This window comes from Limulus polyphemus, unplaced genomic scaffold (genome assembly GCF_000517525.1).
Source record: "Limulus polyphemus unplaced genomic scaffold, Limulus_polyphemus-2.1.2 Scaffold34, whole genome shotgun sequence".
Classification (NCBI taxonomy): Eukaryota; Metazoa; Arthropoda; class Merostomata; order Xiphosura; family Limulidae; genus Limulus; species Limulus polyphemus.
In genome coordinates, this window is record NW_013665644.1 from 1,418,704 (window position 1) to 1,434,724 (window position 16,021).

General features: G+C 32.5%; 1 protein-coding gene and 1 long non-coding RNA gene across 2 annotated transcripts in view; one reads left to right on the forward strand and one right to left on the reverse strand.

Moving 5' to 3' along the window:
* Window positions 1-4,174: 4,174 nt before the first annotated feature.
* On the reverse strand, window positions 4,175-8,703 carry LOC106460615 (probable chitinase 10). The gene is made up of 7 exons (XM_022387701.1): window positions 8,403-8,703; window positions 7,664-7,860; window positions 6,847-7,110; window positions 5,758-5,867; window positions 5,402-5,519; window positions 4,671-4,856; window positions 4,175-4,459 (listed from the first exon to the last, which is right to left on the reverse strand). The coding sequence occupies exons 1-7, from the start codon at window positions 8,701-8,703 to the stop codon at window positions 4,175-4,177; spliced, it is 1,461 nt and encodes a 486-aa protein (XP_022243409.1).
* A 4,164-nt stretch (window positions 8,704-12,867) lies between these two features.
* Window positions 12,868-16,021, forward strand: part of LOC111086096 — a 16,652-nt gene continuing 13,498 nt past the window's right edge. Inside the window, exon 1 of the long non-coding RNA XR_002610853.1 lies at window positions 12,868-12,878. This is a non-coding gene — a long non-coding RNA (uncharacterized LOC111086096). The remainder of the gene's footprint in view (window positions 12,879-16,021) is intronic.

Genomic DNA, 16,021 nt, shown 5'->3' on the forward strand with positions numbered 1-16,021 from the left:
ATGATAGTTCTAGAAACGTTGCGTCACGGTGGTCATGTGACTCGCTGACGCAACAGTATATATTTATAGCATTAAGAAATATAAATAAAAGTCTTTTATTTTGACAAATGGCGAAAAAGAGAAATAAAAATATTTTAAATTCTGACAAAAAATTATTTAAAAAATGGGCGACCAGCATCACTTTTACATAATGATTATAAAATCTTTTCTAAGGCCATAAGGAACAAAATAAAACCTTTTATTTTTTCATTTGTTTCATGAAAGCCAGACTCACTCTGTTCCAGATTGATGCATTTATGATGATATACATGTTATGTGTGATATAATAAATCTTGCAAACCAAAATAAAAAAATCTTCAGCTATTGTAAATTTAAATCTTGAAAAATCATTTGACCACATAAATCATAACTATTTGAAGAAAATACCCCCAAAATTCGGTTTTAGAGAGAATATCATAAGGGCAGTTGACGCAATGTATAAAAATACTAAATCTTATGTAATCCATGGGTCTATTTCAACTTTAGACGTTTCTTTAAAGAGAGGTGTGAGATAAAAAGATCCAATATGTGGGGTTTTCATTTACATTAGCAATAGAACTACAATTTTCTTTATAATTTAAGGAAGCAAATAAGTTCTTCTAGAATAATATCAAAGTTGAGTAATCATAAAAGACTTGTATTATCGTCTTATGCTGGTGAAAAAATGTACGTTAGACAGTAAAAGGAATTTAATGTTATTGAAAACATAACAAAGTAATTTAAAATATATTCTGGACCAGAGAAATATTTTGGTTATGGGTTGGTGCTTGGAAAATGCGCATAGAAAATAAATTAGGCTATGCATTGTAAAATCACGGAATAAAAGTATTTGGAGTGTATTTGGAAAATTCTTCAGTATAGATTCAAAGACACTGGGATGAGCTGAAAGAGAAATGCTGTAAACGTATTACAGTTTGGAGACGTTTTCAACCTTTTATGTCATTAAAAAATAAATCATTATTTCTTAATCAAATTATCAGTTGTATTTTGTGGTATAGATTTCAGGTATTAGAACCTCCTAAGACTGTGATAACTAATTTTCAAAATACATTTATACAATTTGTTTGGAGGAAAGTTCATTAAGTCAATGGAAACACTTTGTTTACCTTTTGAATAAAGTGGATTGAATGTGAATGATAAACTAATACTTTTCAGAATTCGCCATTTCTTTATTGTTCTGCTTTTTAAAAAATGGCACAATGTCGATATAAGAAGAAAATTTGAAAATTATTATGTCAAAGTACTTCTAAATAAACCTCTTTTCTTGTATTCGTATTTGCTAGATAATAGTAGGTAGCCGTTTAGTTATTTTTCATGGTTGATAAATAATGCGTGTCAGATATTGTAGACAAGCAAAGAAATAAATGGGAGAACACAAGGCCGAATCATTTGCAGAATGATGAAAATTAACATTTGAACCAACTTGTGCTGCGATTACAACACATTTAAATTTAAACCCAATATTAATTCTGATGGATTAACTAGCTGCCGTGAAAATGTATCTAATAACAATCAAAGCAATACATCTAATCTAAAATTACCAATTTCTAAACAGGAAACAAAAACTTTGTATAGTAATTTTTAAAAAAGGAAAATCTCGTTTTGATTTATTTGCCTCGGTAGGTGATTAGCATTGGAAGTTACAGTTGCTACAATTTACCTAAACTTTAATTGTATAATATAGTTCACACACGCACATGACTGAATATCTATATGTAATTACTGAGCGAGTTAAAAAAAAATCTCCAGTTTCTACTACTTCGATTTCGTTGGGAAAATGCCCTCAAAAATGGCGTGAGTATCCATAGACTCTTTGTCTGTTTGTAGTTAAGCGCAAAGCTACACAAAGGGCTATCTGTGCTCTGCCCGCCACGGGTATCCAAAGAGTTAAGGTATCATACATATCTTAATACATATTGTATTATTTGATTAGTTGCTTACAAAAGCTGATATAGATTTAGATATATATATTAATGTGGTAAAAACTGGCATTAATCAAAATACCCCTTTGTGATTTTTTTTTACACTTCAGTTTCATAGTTTGGGCACGTTGATCACTAGGCCACGTCCGTCCTTCCCCAGTTTTCGAGTTTCATTTGTTTGTTTGTAGTTTAAGCACAAAGCTACCCATTGGGCTATCTGTGCTCTATCCGCCACGAGTATCAAAATCCGATTCCTAGCTTGTAAGTTCGTAGACATACCGCTGTGCCATTGGGAGGCTCAAGTTTTATAAACACTAAATCATTTGATTATTCCTTAATATGTATGTGTAAAGTCTTTTGACACAGTTTCCTTTTAAAAACATTTCAAAAATACAAATTTCGTTTTCAAGTAAAACAATTATTGAAGGAAGGTTGTTCTTTTCCTAACAAACCACAGACGAGTAGTATTATGCAGTCCTGATATTATGTATTTGTCAAGTTAAAATAATTCATAAAAGTTAATCATAAACAGTTCACAAAATTATGACTCATCAATGAAAACATTTTTCCTTTGTTTTTTTTAGGCTTCATTAATAGCGGGAATTTTACTTCCATCCTAGAAAAACTTAACTTTGAATCCAATATGATACGACAGTGCTTTTTATTTTCTTTAGCGTAAAGCTACAAAATGGTTTGTGTGCGTTGTGTTTATTACTGGGATCAAATCCCGAATTCTACTGTTATAAGTGTTCAAGCTTCTTAGTGCGCAAAACCACCAGAGGAATTTTGAAAATTAAATTTAGGATAGAAAGCTTTTAAAGATGTGTGTATGTGTGGTAATTCGGTGGTAGGATGATGAAACATACTTAAAGATTCAATTAAAATTTTCATCAACGAGTCTGACAACTAATACTTTATAATTCTTTGACTTTCTACTAGCATTTGCATTATCTATGGTGATTATAGTTTTATTGTATCTGGTCAAAGTGATGATTATTTGTGGTATATATTTCAAAGCAAACAATCACAAGAGACAAAATTTAAGATTTAAAAGACCTAGAGTAATAACTAACGGTAAAGTTACTTGTAAATCAGTTTTAGTTTGTTTTGAATTTCGCGCAAAGCTACACGAGGGCTATCTGTGCTAGCCGTCCCTAATTTAGCAATGTAAGACTAGAGGGAAGGCAGCTAGTCATCACCACCCACCGCCAACTCTTGGGCTACTCTTTTACCAACGAATAGTGGGCTTGACCGTCACATTATAACGCCCCCACAGCTGAAAGGTCGAGCATGTTTGGTGTGACGGAGATTCTAACCCGCGACCCTCAAATTGCAAGTCGAGCGCCCTAACCACCTGGCCATGCCGGGCCTCAGTTTTAGTTAACATTATTCATTTTATCATGAAATTGGATCTTTTATCTTCTAGTTCGTTATGATTACAGAGTTTTTGGAAAACACAAGTTACGTTGGTGTTTTGTTGTTTTTATTTATTTTATTCGTTGGGTTAATAACTCCAATCAGTTATTGTCCGTTTCATACATGGTTTTGATATTCAGACCTATAGTATTAACAATAGGAGCCATGGAATCACTAGTCATCTAATTCTATTCTTTCTTGAATATTTTGTAAAGGAAACAGAAGAATCCTATTGAAATGAAATGTTATTAGTGGATTTTACATGAATGTTTTAAATAAGGCAAGTAAAGTCCTTATCTCCTAAGAGAGGAACTTACAAATACACTTTTCAGCTCTTGTAGAGTAACTAAGGTCTTTTGTTTCACTGTATAAGGAAATTCAATATTATAATGCACTGTGAACGTACAAAGTTTATGAATAATTATAAGTTTTTCGTATAATAAGTTCTGGGTAAGGTAGGAATAATCTATTATTATAAGTAAAACTTTAAATAAACATAGTTTTAACTCATGCATTTCAATAAAACACGTAAATTTTCACAAACAATTTTTTTATAAAGCAAAGGTAGAAAAAGGGGCGAAATTAAGTGAACATTATGAAACTATATTAATTTCCCTCCCGACAGGGTGCTCTATGATCGTAATTATACTGAATAGTGAAAGGTAAGGCCTATATTGAAAACAAATTAATTTATATAAACAACAAATAAATAAATCAAATAATGTAATCTGGATAATTTTTATTGGCCAATTATAATTTCAAGGATACAGTTTATTAAAAAGTTTACGCTGAACTGATCATTCACAGCCAAGTTCTGATGGATTTCGAGGCGAACCACGTAAAACGTAGTTAATAGTTTTCAGCAGCGGAAATCTTACTTTACAGCAAGACGCTTTGAAGTCGTCTAAGTCAAGAGACCACATCATTGCTCCTCCAAATCCTTTATCTATGATATATTGTGCTTTTCTTGCCACAGATGCAGGGTCGTCGTAGCCTACCCATTGGTTCATTCCATAAGCATAAGGTCCAGTCGCAGGGTCCGTCTTCTTTATCCATCCTTGGATCTTAATTCTAGAACATATCTGGAAACAAACGAAAAATAATGTTTTGTAGAGAAAGTAAATGAGTACACATATTATCAAACTATTTAAGTTTTCATTCAGAAGTTAGATTTGTCAAAGTTTATGTAAATTAAAATTAAATAAGAAAGACAATTTCGATTGTGAACTTAAGTAAAGAGTTGGTAAAATTAGGGTTAGTCAGTTTGAAATAGTTAATAATTCCGATATGTACCTCATAATAAGAAAGAAACCCGCCTTCCCGTGTATACGTTCCAGGTAATCCTTTGCCTTTCACGGGAGCATTCAAACCACTGCTGCTTGGATTAGACAAAGTGAAGGATCTTCCATAAAATGGAATACCCATTACAAGTTTTGTAGGTGTAGCTCCTTTATGTAGCCAGTAGTTCATTGAAAAATTCTGAAAATGATAATATAATAATAGTTTCTGTGGTTTAATAAACTACAAAGAATATCAGATTAATAATAAGACAGACAATCTAGAACTGGTATATATATTACATTTATGTTCTTTACGAAAGTGTAAATTTCTACCCCTCTAAAAATGAGCGTACTTCAATGTATTTTTATTTATATGAATCTCGCTGACTTTATTACTTATTTTCAATGTTTATAACATTTTCACTTCTCAGCTATTGATTCATTTCAATTATCGATTACTTACTCGTTTTTTTTTTTTTCAATTGTTTGCTTTAGATTTTAGCTTTAAAGTGCCAGTTTCCATTGATCTGTTATTTTATACTGTAATATAATGAATTTTATTATTTCCTTGCAGGAAAACGTAACGAAAAATTACACTTAATTATTAGTAAAATGTAATGTTCCTTCGAATTAAAGCTACAGAAACGTTAATTGCACACGTAGGCACATTTCCAGCTTATAAAAGTGAAATATGAATATAATATAATTAAAGAAAATTTACATTAATACTAGACGGTTACTTACTGAATTAAAGTCTGGGTCTTTGTCCTTCTGGTGGTAGTAAAGTGGCGAGTGATGTTTTGTTGCTTTGTCACGTGAGCCACTGTAGTCGTAAGACATAATGTTGATAAAATCCAAATTCCTGTAGAAATGAAAAACTTACCATAACACCAATATTTAAGTCTTATTTTTTTTTCTATTCATTAGTTTTAAGGTCAGAGCACAACTAATTTAGTTTGGGTTTGAAATAATTTACCAATTAGTATATTCAGTTAATAATCATGCAAATACCTTATACAGTCGTTCATGGTTATGAAACTGATTAGAATGAGAAGTGATTTAATTTGATCATTATGGGATAACATTAGAAAATGACGTACCTAGATAATGATCCAACGTCATAAGCTGCGTCAATAATCCGTTTACTGGCTGATACAGCTGCTGTTAGAAGAAGCCGCGGATGGTGTTCATTAAAAGCTTTTCGAAGCTCCTAAAATAAATCGTTAGAAATAAATAAAAATCGCCATCTTAGACGAAACCTATGAATACTTGACGTCAGAATATGGAAGGTTAAGCATGTCTTTTAAAGCCTTATTAAAAGTATCGAATGTTAAACCATCGTAGTAACATGTGATCATTCTACGAAAAAAAACAACAACAACAACAAGAAAAAAAAAAACGTTAGATGAAGTTTTGTTGAATTTTTACATACTTTAGTTATTCATTTTTTAAAGGAGATGAAAGATAAAATAGTTTATGAAAAGCATTTTTTCTCTAGTTTATAAATTCATTTAGAAAATAAATTCAAACGTGTTTAGTTGAAAAACTCGAAATGTTTTTGTTGCTTAGCGCAACTCTACACAATGGACTATCTCAGTATCTGTACTGTGCCCATCATAGGTATCGAAATCCGGTTTTTAGCTTTATAAGCATTCAGGCTTGCTGCTGAGCCACTGGGGACTTCGAAATACGAATTATTCCTGTCTTGAACAAGTTACACTTTTAATAGGAAGCCAAGGAATTCTGTTTGCCAAAAATATTTATAATCCCTACATTGATTAAAAAGTCATATGAATTCTAGAATATCTAATTTAATATTATTGTTTTTATTGGAGATATGGCGAAATTTATTGAAAAATGAGATAATCTTATTTCTAATGTTTTTTTGCTAATGCCCGTTATGATAGCACGAAATCAGATCAACCTTTCTTTTTCTGGCAAATAAACTAAAGTGAGCATTTCATATTGAAATGACATTTTGTCATAAAGTTAATATAAGAAAGAGAAGAATGTCCTGTAGATCATAATAAAGTTTTGGCTCTTCTATATTTAATCTTTATCAACATGAAATTGAAAATGTAAAATTTATTATTTTCTTGTTATTTTTAGCAGTATAATAACATAATATCAAATAACTACTCTTCAAAAGCCACGTGTCTTACTAAAACTTGAGGACATTTTGTATTTACCTGAACCCACTTAGCAAAGTTCAGTTTGTCTGCGGTTGGTCCATTTTCACACTGAGTCTGCCAGCACACTGGATATTCCCAGTCAAGATCTAAACCGTCAAATGAATACTGTTTTAGGAAAGGCACCACGTGGTTAATAAACTGTTGTCGCAAGGAGGCGCTGCTAATTAGACGCGAGTATTTGTTTCCAGCACTGTCTGTCCATCCTCCGATTGACAGTAGGACTTTCAAAGAAGGGTTTTTCAGTTTGAGTGATGTAACTCTCTGGAAAAAAAGTAATAAAACAGGTTGTTTTAAGAAACCCTAATAATTGATGTTTTATAGGTAATGCACAGTACTATTTTAATTATAGTATCTAATATACCTTAATTCTGTTTACCAGTTAGCTTTATATTTAATTTTCTAGTTTTAATTGAAAGATGAAATTCCAAAGTTCTCTTTGGTGTATTAGATAACCGATTATTTTTCATATGACAAACTCGTACATTAGTTTAAACTACTGACATTCATAAGATAACTTGAAATACCTTCATATTTAAATATGCAATGGAAATATTAAGGTCTACATTTTTGTCATTTAACTAACAGCATTATAAAACAAAAGTTCACTAAAGTTTTATTTGATCACTAACTCTCGAATAGGTCTCTTAGCAAATATTACATTGGAAACACTTTGGTATTGATGAATCAGGCACGACATTAGAAGCAGACTAGAGAGATAGTCTTCTGATGGTGTAACCAATACTCCATCCGATCTGACATTCATGTCTTCTGGTGTAACCAATACTCCATCCGATCTTACATTCTTCAGACTTACCTTGTAGAAACTGTTGTCGAGGTCAGCCCAGGTGTCATGAGGTTTCAGCGTCATTGTGGAAGGATCCAAAATGGCAAAGGCGTAATTGATGTGAGTGCAGAGGGTGGGATCAATATCTTCAGGAAGAAACTTTCCGATCCCCGGTCTATAAAAGGCCCAGTTAGTGAAGTAGCACACAATCTTGAAAAGGTTACTCCCTATATTCCCACAAAATTCACAGCAGTTAGAAAATATTGAAGAAAAAACTTACACTCCTATCTATACTGACAACAATTTAGGTGTAAATAAACAAAGTAACTAATTTCTTTTTTTATATATATTTGAATTGAAATGAACTTATTATTTTACCGGTAACAGATAATATACAATCATATAACACTCAGTCTAAATGCTTTTGTGGTAGGCTTAACGGTGAGAAAATCTTCATAATTAGGTAGCTTTGTAATTAGCTCATGTGCTATATTCTGATTAATATAGCAGTGACAGATGAGGTGCTAATATACACATTGCACTTTCTGGAAATCACTTAAGATTAAATAACATTTGCTCTTGACCCCTAAAATTTGTGCATAGTAGACGGATTTAACTGATATTTTAGCAAGTAAGCTAATCTTTCAGCACCTAAGATACTTCTGTTATTAAAAAACATTAGTATATTTGGCACGTTGTACATTATTCAAAACTAAATGCTCAACATTAGTAGCAAATGTTTGCACACTGTCGTGGTGTTCTAACTTACCACTTGGTGGTGGTTTATACGTTGTCATTGATTCTGGTGTGGTTGAATCAGTCGAAATAGGAGAGGTTAGACTGGTTGTCGAACTGGTTGATTCAGCACATTCTACATTCTCTGGCCAGTCACACGCATTAACCAGGGCATTGAAAAAAAGCCCAGCCGGGCAGCTTTTTAGATATGGAAATCCTGCAGCACAGTGGTAAAACTTGGAACAGTCACTCTGATAAGGATAAAGCCCATCTTTTGGACAAATGAAGACAGCCCTATATGCAGGAATGACTCCTAAGAGAAGGAGAAATAACATTCTTATGTAAGTGTCCATCATTTAATGTTAGACTTGCTTGAAGTAATATCCATAGTGAGTTTTTATACACTTTTTTCAAAGTCACGTGTGTAAGATAAATAGGAGGGACATCTATTTGTTTAGGAGTTTTTGATCATTTACAAAACACGCCCTCTATATCTTCCACAATTCACAAGTGTTGTTTATTACACATGTGCCCTGTTGTTTCACAGTTGCAACAATCGTAGCTTTCATGTTTGTGCAGAAGTTGTTATGATTGTATGACAAATCTACTTCTGATGTTTCATTTGGTGATTGTGATTGATTAAGCTGTATTCGTCCCTAAAACATACACTAGGTGTTGTTGTTCTTTCGGTACGGTATTAAGAAGTAAACGTCAATGAAATATCTCTGGTACAAGACCGGAAGAATATTATGCATGGTTATCATTATGTTATCATTATGTTATTTCCCTAGGTGGGTTAGAGGTATGTCTACAGACTTAAAACCCTAAAACCTATGGTTCGATTCCCAGAGGTGGACAGAGCACAGATAGCACGTTGTGTGGCTCTGCGCTAAAAGTAACAAACAAAACACACATCTATTGTGGTCACCCAGTTTTATAAGTAAAATCATTCATTAGAATTTAGAGTACTGAACTGGACGTGTGAGGTTTCGTGCTATTAGGAAATGCCTATTACAAAGTAACAAAGAATGCCTTGTTTATCATTCAAAATGTAAGCCGAGCACGACCCAATGGCTAGCATGCCGGACTGGATATGAGGGTCTATTGATCACGTCACGTAACGAAAAAAAACAAGATTGCGCTCAGCACTTTGGGGCCGTGAGTGTGTTATACGAGTTACGGTCAAGTCTGAAGAGTAGCCTACGAGTTGGCGGTGGGTGGTGTTAACCAGCTACTTTCCCTGTAGTCTATTACTTAGAAATTAGGGGCGACCACTACAGATAGCTCTCGTCTAACTTTGCACGAAATTCAACAACCGATTAAATATATTGAATACATACTTGGTATTATATTTACTAATACAAAGATTTGAAACATTTAATGTAGCTTGTTTTTTTTGTCCAGCACCTTGAAAATATTATTTAAATGCCCAACAGTCAAACTGAAACATGAAACAGAAACCTCACCCCCGACAGCACACCCTAAGGTAAGTTCCTTTATTAAAATTTTTAAAAAGATTGAGTTACTCTCGATGAATGTTTTTATTTTTAGAGTCTGGGTATTCAGCATAAGAGTATTTATTTAGGTATTTGGTATTTTAACCTGAACAGCACCTTTAGTAGCACGTGGACTAACAGCAAGGTCCAAGGTTCAGACATAGCAGTTCCTAATTTTGAACTATTGGTCAACATAGTTACTTTAACCAAACAGTGCAATTTATTATCGCTTTTATAAGGTGCAGACAGTGTTCAGCGGCATATGATGGGCTGGAGCCTTGGACCTTCAAATTCGCGCTAGATCACGACCGGCCCATTTTTTTTAGGACGCCAGCATATTAGCAGTGTTTATAGATGTTAAAACCCCTAGTGGCTCAGTGGTAAGTCAGCATGCTTACGACGCTAAAATTCGAGCTTTGATACCCGTGGTGGGCAGGGCACAAATATCCTACTGTTATTCTTTTATCTTAGCCAAACCAAAACACATATAAATGTAGAGCTTAAAATAATTTATATAAAATTGTTACCAACAGGGCTAGTAAACGCGACAAAATGAATACGTTACAAGTAAACAATGATATAGGAATATGTACACTTGTAAAATGTTTACGATCATAGCAGTGAAGAGAAAACGGTAAACGAAAAGGGACCGAGGTCAGCTCTGTAAACTTTCCGATGTTTGTAATCAAGTTTGGTCTCAAATGTACACTGCGTATTGTATGAGCAGAGCAAATAGCAGTGGTGAACACACGTTCAGTCTTAATATAAACATTACTACGAACATTAACTTAATGAGATTTTTAGAATGAATCGATAACAGTTATAGTTTTGTTTTACGCTTAAGGGATTTAAGTTCATTTCCTGGTATTTCCAAACTTTCGAAATGTTCGTATGTTTGACAAAGGCGTCACATACTTTACTTGCGTTTCTTCTGTTTCAACCAGATATTCCTGCTGTGAGAAAGAGTCGGTCTCCAAAACGTATGAAAGTAAATTCTCAATTGTCAAGGCGTCACATACTTTACTTGCGTTTCTTCTGTTTCAACCAGATATTCCTGCTGTGAGAAAGAGTCGGTCTCCAAAACGTATAAAAATAAATTCTCAATTGTCAGTGCTGATTTTAAACTGACGTATTATGAGTGAAATTGCTGAGAATGGTTTATCCAGTTTTTCCTATTAATTACGTATCCCCCCTCCTTAAAGGCAGCTTTTATTTTGTGATTAGACAGTGCTTACAAAATAAATGTTACTACTGTTTTCGTCGTGCAAAGCTACACAATTGTCTGTCTGCACTCTGTTTGCCATGAGGAATCAAACTAGATTTTTAGCGTTGTAAGTTCATAAACTTACCGCTGACCCAATAGGGTACAAATAAAAGAAATAATAACAAAAGTATTAAGGTATTTAAAGCACTGAAAACAAATCCAATGTTTTGAAAATATAATAAGTCTGTTCAACATCTAATGAATTATAAAAGTCTATCACACTATATATAGGTCAGATTTATGGCAATTTTATGAAGGTTTTTCAGGTTTGCTTTAGGTTTAAATTATTGGTTATGGTATCGTACTAACTGGATTCTTCTAGGACACTAAATAATAAAAATTGGACAAAGAAATTTACCATCTACGTCGCGAGGTAATTTGTAGAAAAATAGAATATATAAATAGATATATTTCATCATAGGTGTTTCTCGATAACATGTGAGTAAAGTGTGTTTTTTAACCTATCTTATATGCTATCAGATGCCCATTGAAACAATTGAACGGTAGTTTTCCTAAAAATAGTGAAGAATAAATATCAAATGTACTTTCAACTTAATCCCTTAGGCTTAGATCAGAGCGTATAGCAATATGATTTTCTAATGGGCTGTTCACAACTGTCTTTTGTCATTCAATGTGTTATCTAAATAAGGAAAATTGAACTGTGTTTATTTTTAAGCAGAGGAGGCTGCCTGCAACGCATTGTTTGCAAATATATTTGGGTTTCGATACAATGGGTGTATTCAGCACAATAGAGCGACCAGGTTCGTTAAGTAGCCGCGGAGTTATTTCCGATGGATGCTACTATTCCTTGTCCGTTTACTGAGCACAAGAATTATACCCTGTCAACACTGTAAAGTAAAACAACATACCTTGAATACTACTTCATAAATTTAGTGTAAGGTAGAAGATGTTCGTGTTTTTGATTCTGATGGTAGTGAACTGACAAGAGAAAACTTACTGTGTTCTTTAGTATTTTGTTCCTGTTTTTTTTTTATAGTAACTGGGAACTTGATTGTTCTTCGACGGGTTTTTTGGTTGTTTAGCACAAAGCTACATTATGGGTTATCTCTGCTGTGCCCACCAAAAGTGTCGAAACCTATTTTCTAACGGTGTGAGCCCCCAGACATGCCGCTGAAATACTGGGGAAGAGGGTCTCTTTGGCTGAAATGTATTCAGTTAGTATTCATTAACACATACAAAATTTTGATAAATAAGCACAATTCTATCAATCATCTTACTGGTGAATACAATAGTTTTAAATGCTTTTGTAACACATACTTTCAAATTCCACAAAACAACAGTAAATATTTCAATTATTTATAAACTTCTAGCTGAATATTAGCATATACATTTTTTGTATTAGCTGTTGTTTTGTTGTTTCTAATCAAAATTATATTTATGGTGCATACACACACACACATACACATTTCAAATTCTTGACAATAACAAAGAAAGAAAAGTATTTAATATTTAAAAGATATTGAAAGCTTTTTCCTAGTACAAAAGTATGAATTTTCAGCGTCTTTATTATATAGATAATGCAATATTTTCCCCCATTATGGTAACTTATTGAAACTGTATTGTATTAATCAGTATCGGTGAAACTCTGTTAATGTGAATGTTTAATGTCTTTCTTAAAAATACAGATGCAGCTAATTACATTTTCTGAAAAAAGACATTTGTATTTGAACTTTAAACTTGTGTAATAGAAAATTCCTTGTATTATTGCTTTATTTCAATAATATTCTGTGTTTTGTTAAATCATTCAAGGCCAAATTTACTATTTTTTTTCTTTGTAATCACAAAGCTTTGTTAATTTTGAGATATAAAAACAGTTGCCCTGTGAAATTAATTGCTATGATTTCGTTTCATAAAAATCATTTAAAAATTACTTCACTGATTAGTGGTTTATTTCATAGAACTTTACTGAAAGTTACTTTGGTAAAAGATAATAAAACTATTAGTAACTGGTAATAAAAAATGTATATCTTGTATTAAAATCACTTTATTATTTATCATAGTTCACATTCACAAAAAGTTGATCATTTATTCTCCAGTTTGATAAGATTTTCGGGTTTTTGAACACTTAGTTTTTAAAGTAATGGATTTAATCTTTTTTTAAACGGATCACTGTCTATTTCATACACCTATTATAATATACTTTAATACCTGAGAATAAGAGCCGAGGATTCACTATTGATTCTTGAGTAACGGAAAAAGAAAACTGCTTTTACAATTGAAAATAAAGTGGATTTTTCTTGGATGTTTTAAATAAGTCAAAGAAAATCTACATCCCATACCAACATACACTTTGAAATATACTTTCGTTGCCTTCCCTCTAGTCTTTCATTGCTAAATTAGGGACGGCTTAAATTAAAAACAAGCAAAATTATACAAATAGCAATTTAACTAATTCAAACAACGAAAAATAAAAGTTGGGCAGTTTTTAATGACCAGATATAGTTTAAATATCATAATTAATTTATTCAAAAGTTTCTACTGAACTGATCAATCACTACCTAGTTGTGAAGAACTTTAAGGGAAGCTGTGACAACATAGTTTTTATCAGCGTTTTATTTTCTTTCAGTAAGACGCTTTGAAGTCATTTAAGTCAGCATCCACATGATTTTATCTCAAAATCCCTTATCTCTGATATATTTTGGTTTTCTTGCTACAGAAGTAGTGCCATTATTGGTCCCTGCTATAGTCATGATGCCCTGCTGCAGGATTCGTCTGGTATATTCAACTTTGGATATCTAAAAAAACACCATTCATTATATAGATAAAGTAGGTTATTGCACACCATATTATGTTAAAAAACACCATTTATTATATAGATAAAGTAGGTTATTGCACACCATATTATAGATAAAGTAGGTTATTGCACACCATATTATGTTAAAAAAATCTAAGTTTTTCATTCTGAAAGTAGAAGTTTGGGGTGAGTGAAAATTAAAGTAAAATAAGTAATAATAAATGTTTTTGTATTTTGTTTCTATTCTAAATTGACAACGTAAAAAAAAATGGAAATAAATACGCTTTCTTGGTAAGTGAAATGTTATTGACAAGTTTTTTCTTGTACTCACTTAGGAAAGAAGATAAAATATTCTTATAGTTATTTGTTTGTTTGATTGTAGCTAAGCATAAAACTACACAATGGACTATCTGTGTTCTGCCCACCACTGGTATCGAAACCCGGTTTCTAATGTTTTAAGTCCTCAGATATAGCGCTGTGCCACTGGGGTTTTTAAGAAACACCAATATTTGTTCCTTGTTTATCGTGCTATGTTCGTAATGGAAGTTAAGAAATTCTGCTTAAAAAAATTATTTATTTCGCTTGATATACCTTTAAGCATACTTACAAAACTTTTTCTCATTGAACATAAAAACACACAAGTTTTACAATTTTCAATATTGATATGCCTTCTGAAGAGCCCCCCCCCAGTGGAACAGCGGTATGTATGCGGACTTATAACGCTAGAATTCGGGTTTCGATACCCGTGGTGGGCACAGCACAGATAGCCCATTGTGTAGCTTTGTGCTTAATTACAAACAAACCTTCTGAAGAGTTAGGGAAATATATTTACGAGTATTCTGCTCTTAATTCTCAATATGACGTCCCAAAATATAATTAATGTTTTTTTTTCTGGCAAATAAACTAATGTGATTATTTCAAATTAAAACGAAATTTTATTATCAATATTCCAAACTAATATAATAGGAGAACAATGACTTTCAGACTGTTTCTCTGCATTCAGTTTATACTAGTGGTAAACCGAATAGATCGCTCCATGTATTTCCATGAAAACCATTTTGAGTATTTGAAAAATATTGTAAAGAAAATTGCGCGTTTATCTAAACAGTTCTTTTTTAAATTTAGCGCAAAGTTACACGAGGGCTATCTGCGCTAGCCGTCCCTAATTTAGCAGTGTAAGATTAGAGGGAAGGCAGCTAGTCATCACCACCCACCGCCAACTCTTGGGCTAATCTTTTACTAACGAATAGTGGAACTGACCGTCACATTATAACGCCCCCACGGCTGAAAAGTCGAGCATGTTTGGTCTGACGGGGATTCGAACCCGCGACCCTCAGATTGCGAGTCGAGCGCCCTAATTACCTGGCCATATCTAAACAGAAAATACTTTGCGTGTATAAATATATATATATATATATATATTATTATTATTATACTTGGATTTGTATTTTAAATAATTTTTTTTTATATAAAATTTTATGATTTGTGTTTGAGGCAGATAAATAAAATAAAGTACCTGTCTAGTGATGACAGATTTTTCATAATTAGATCATTGAACCTAAGTATCATTATAGTTAGTTTGACGGCGACAGATTTTATAAGTAAGTCATAATCAACCTGGTCAGTCTAGAGTATGCAGATATTTTATAAGTAGTATTGTTCAACCTGGTCAGGCTAGAGTATGCAGATATTTTATAAGTGATATTATTGAATCTGGTAAGTCTAGAGTATGCAGATATTTCACACGTAGATATTGTTCAACCTAGTAAGTCTAGAGTATGCAGATATTTTATAAGTAGATATTGTTCAACGTGATCAGTTTAGAGTATGCAGATAGTTTATACCTAGATATTATTCAACCTGGTAAGGCTAGAGGAAACAGATATTTTAAAATAACATATTATTCAACCTGATCAGTCAAGAAAAGACATATATTTTAAAAGAACGTATTATTCAATCTGATTAGTCTGGAGGAGACACATATTTTAAAAGAACGTATTATTCAATCTGATTAGTCTAGAGGAGACACATATTTTAAAAGGACGTATTATTCAATCTGATTAGTCTAGAGAAGACATATATTTTAAAAGAACGTATTATTCAATCTTATTAGTCTAGAGAAGACATATATTTTAAAA

Excerpts from the sequence above, each read along its gene's own strand:
- LOC106460615 (XM_022387701.1), bottom strand. The coding sequence starts at position 8,703 with ATGTTATTTCTCCTTCTCTTAGGAGTCATTCCTGCATATAGGGCTGTC. Across the intron at positions 5,868-6,846 it reads ACTTTGCTAAGTGGGTTCAG|GAGCTTCGAAAAGCTTTTAA; the intron begins GTAAATACAAAA and ends GATTTATTTTAG. Across the intron at positions 5,520-5,757 it reads GACGTTGGATCATTATCTAG|GAATTTGGATTTTATCAACA; the intron begins GTACGTCATTTT and ends TCATTTCTACAG.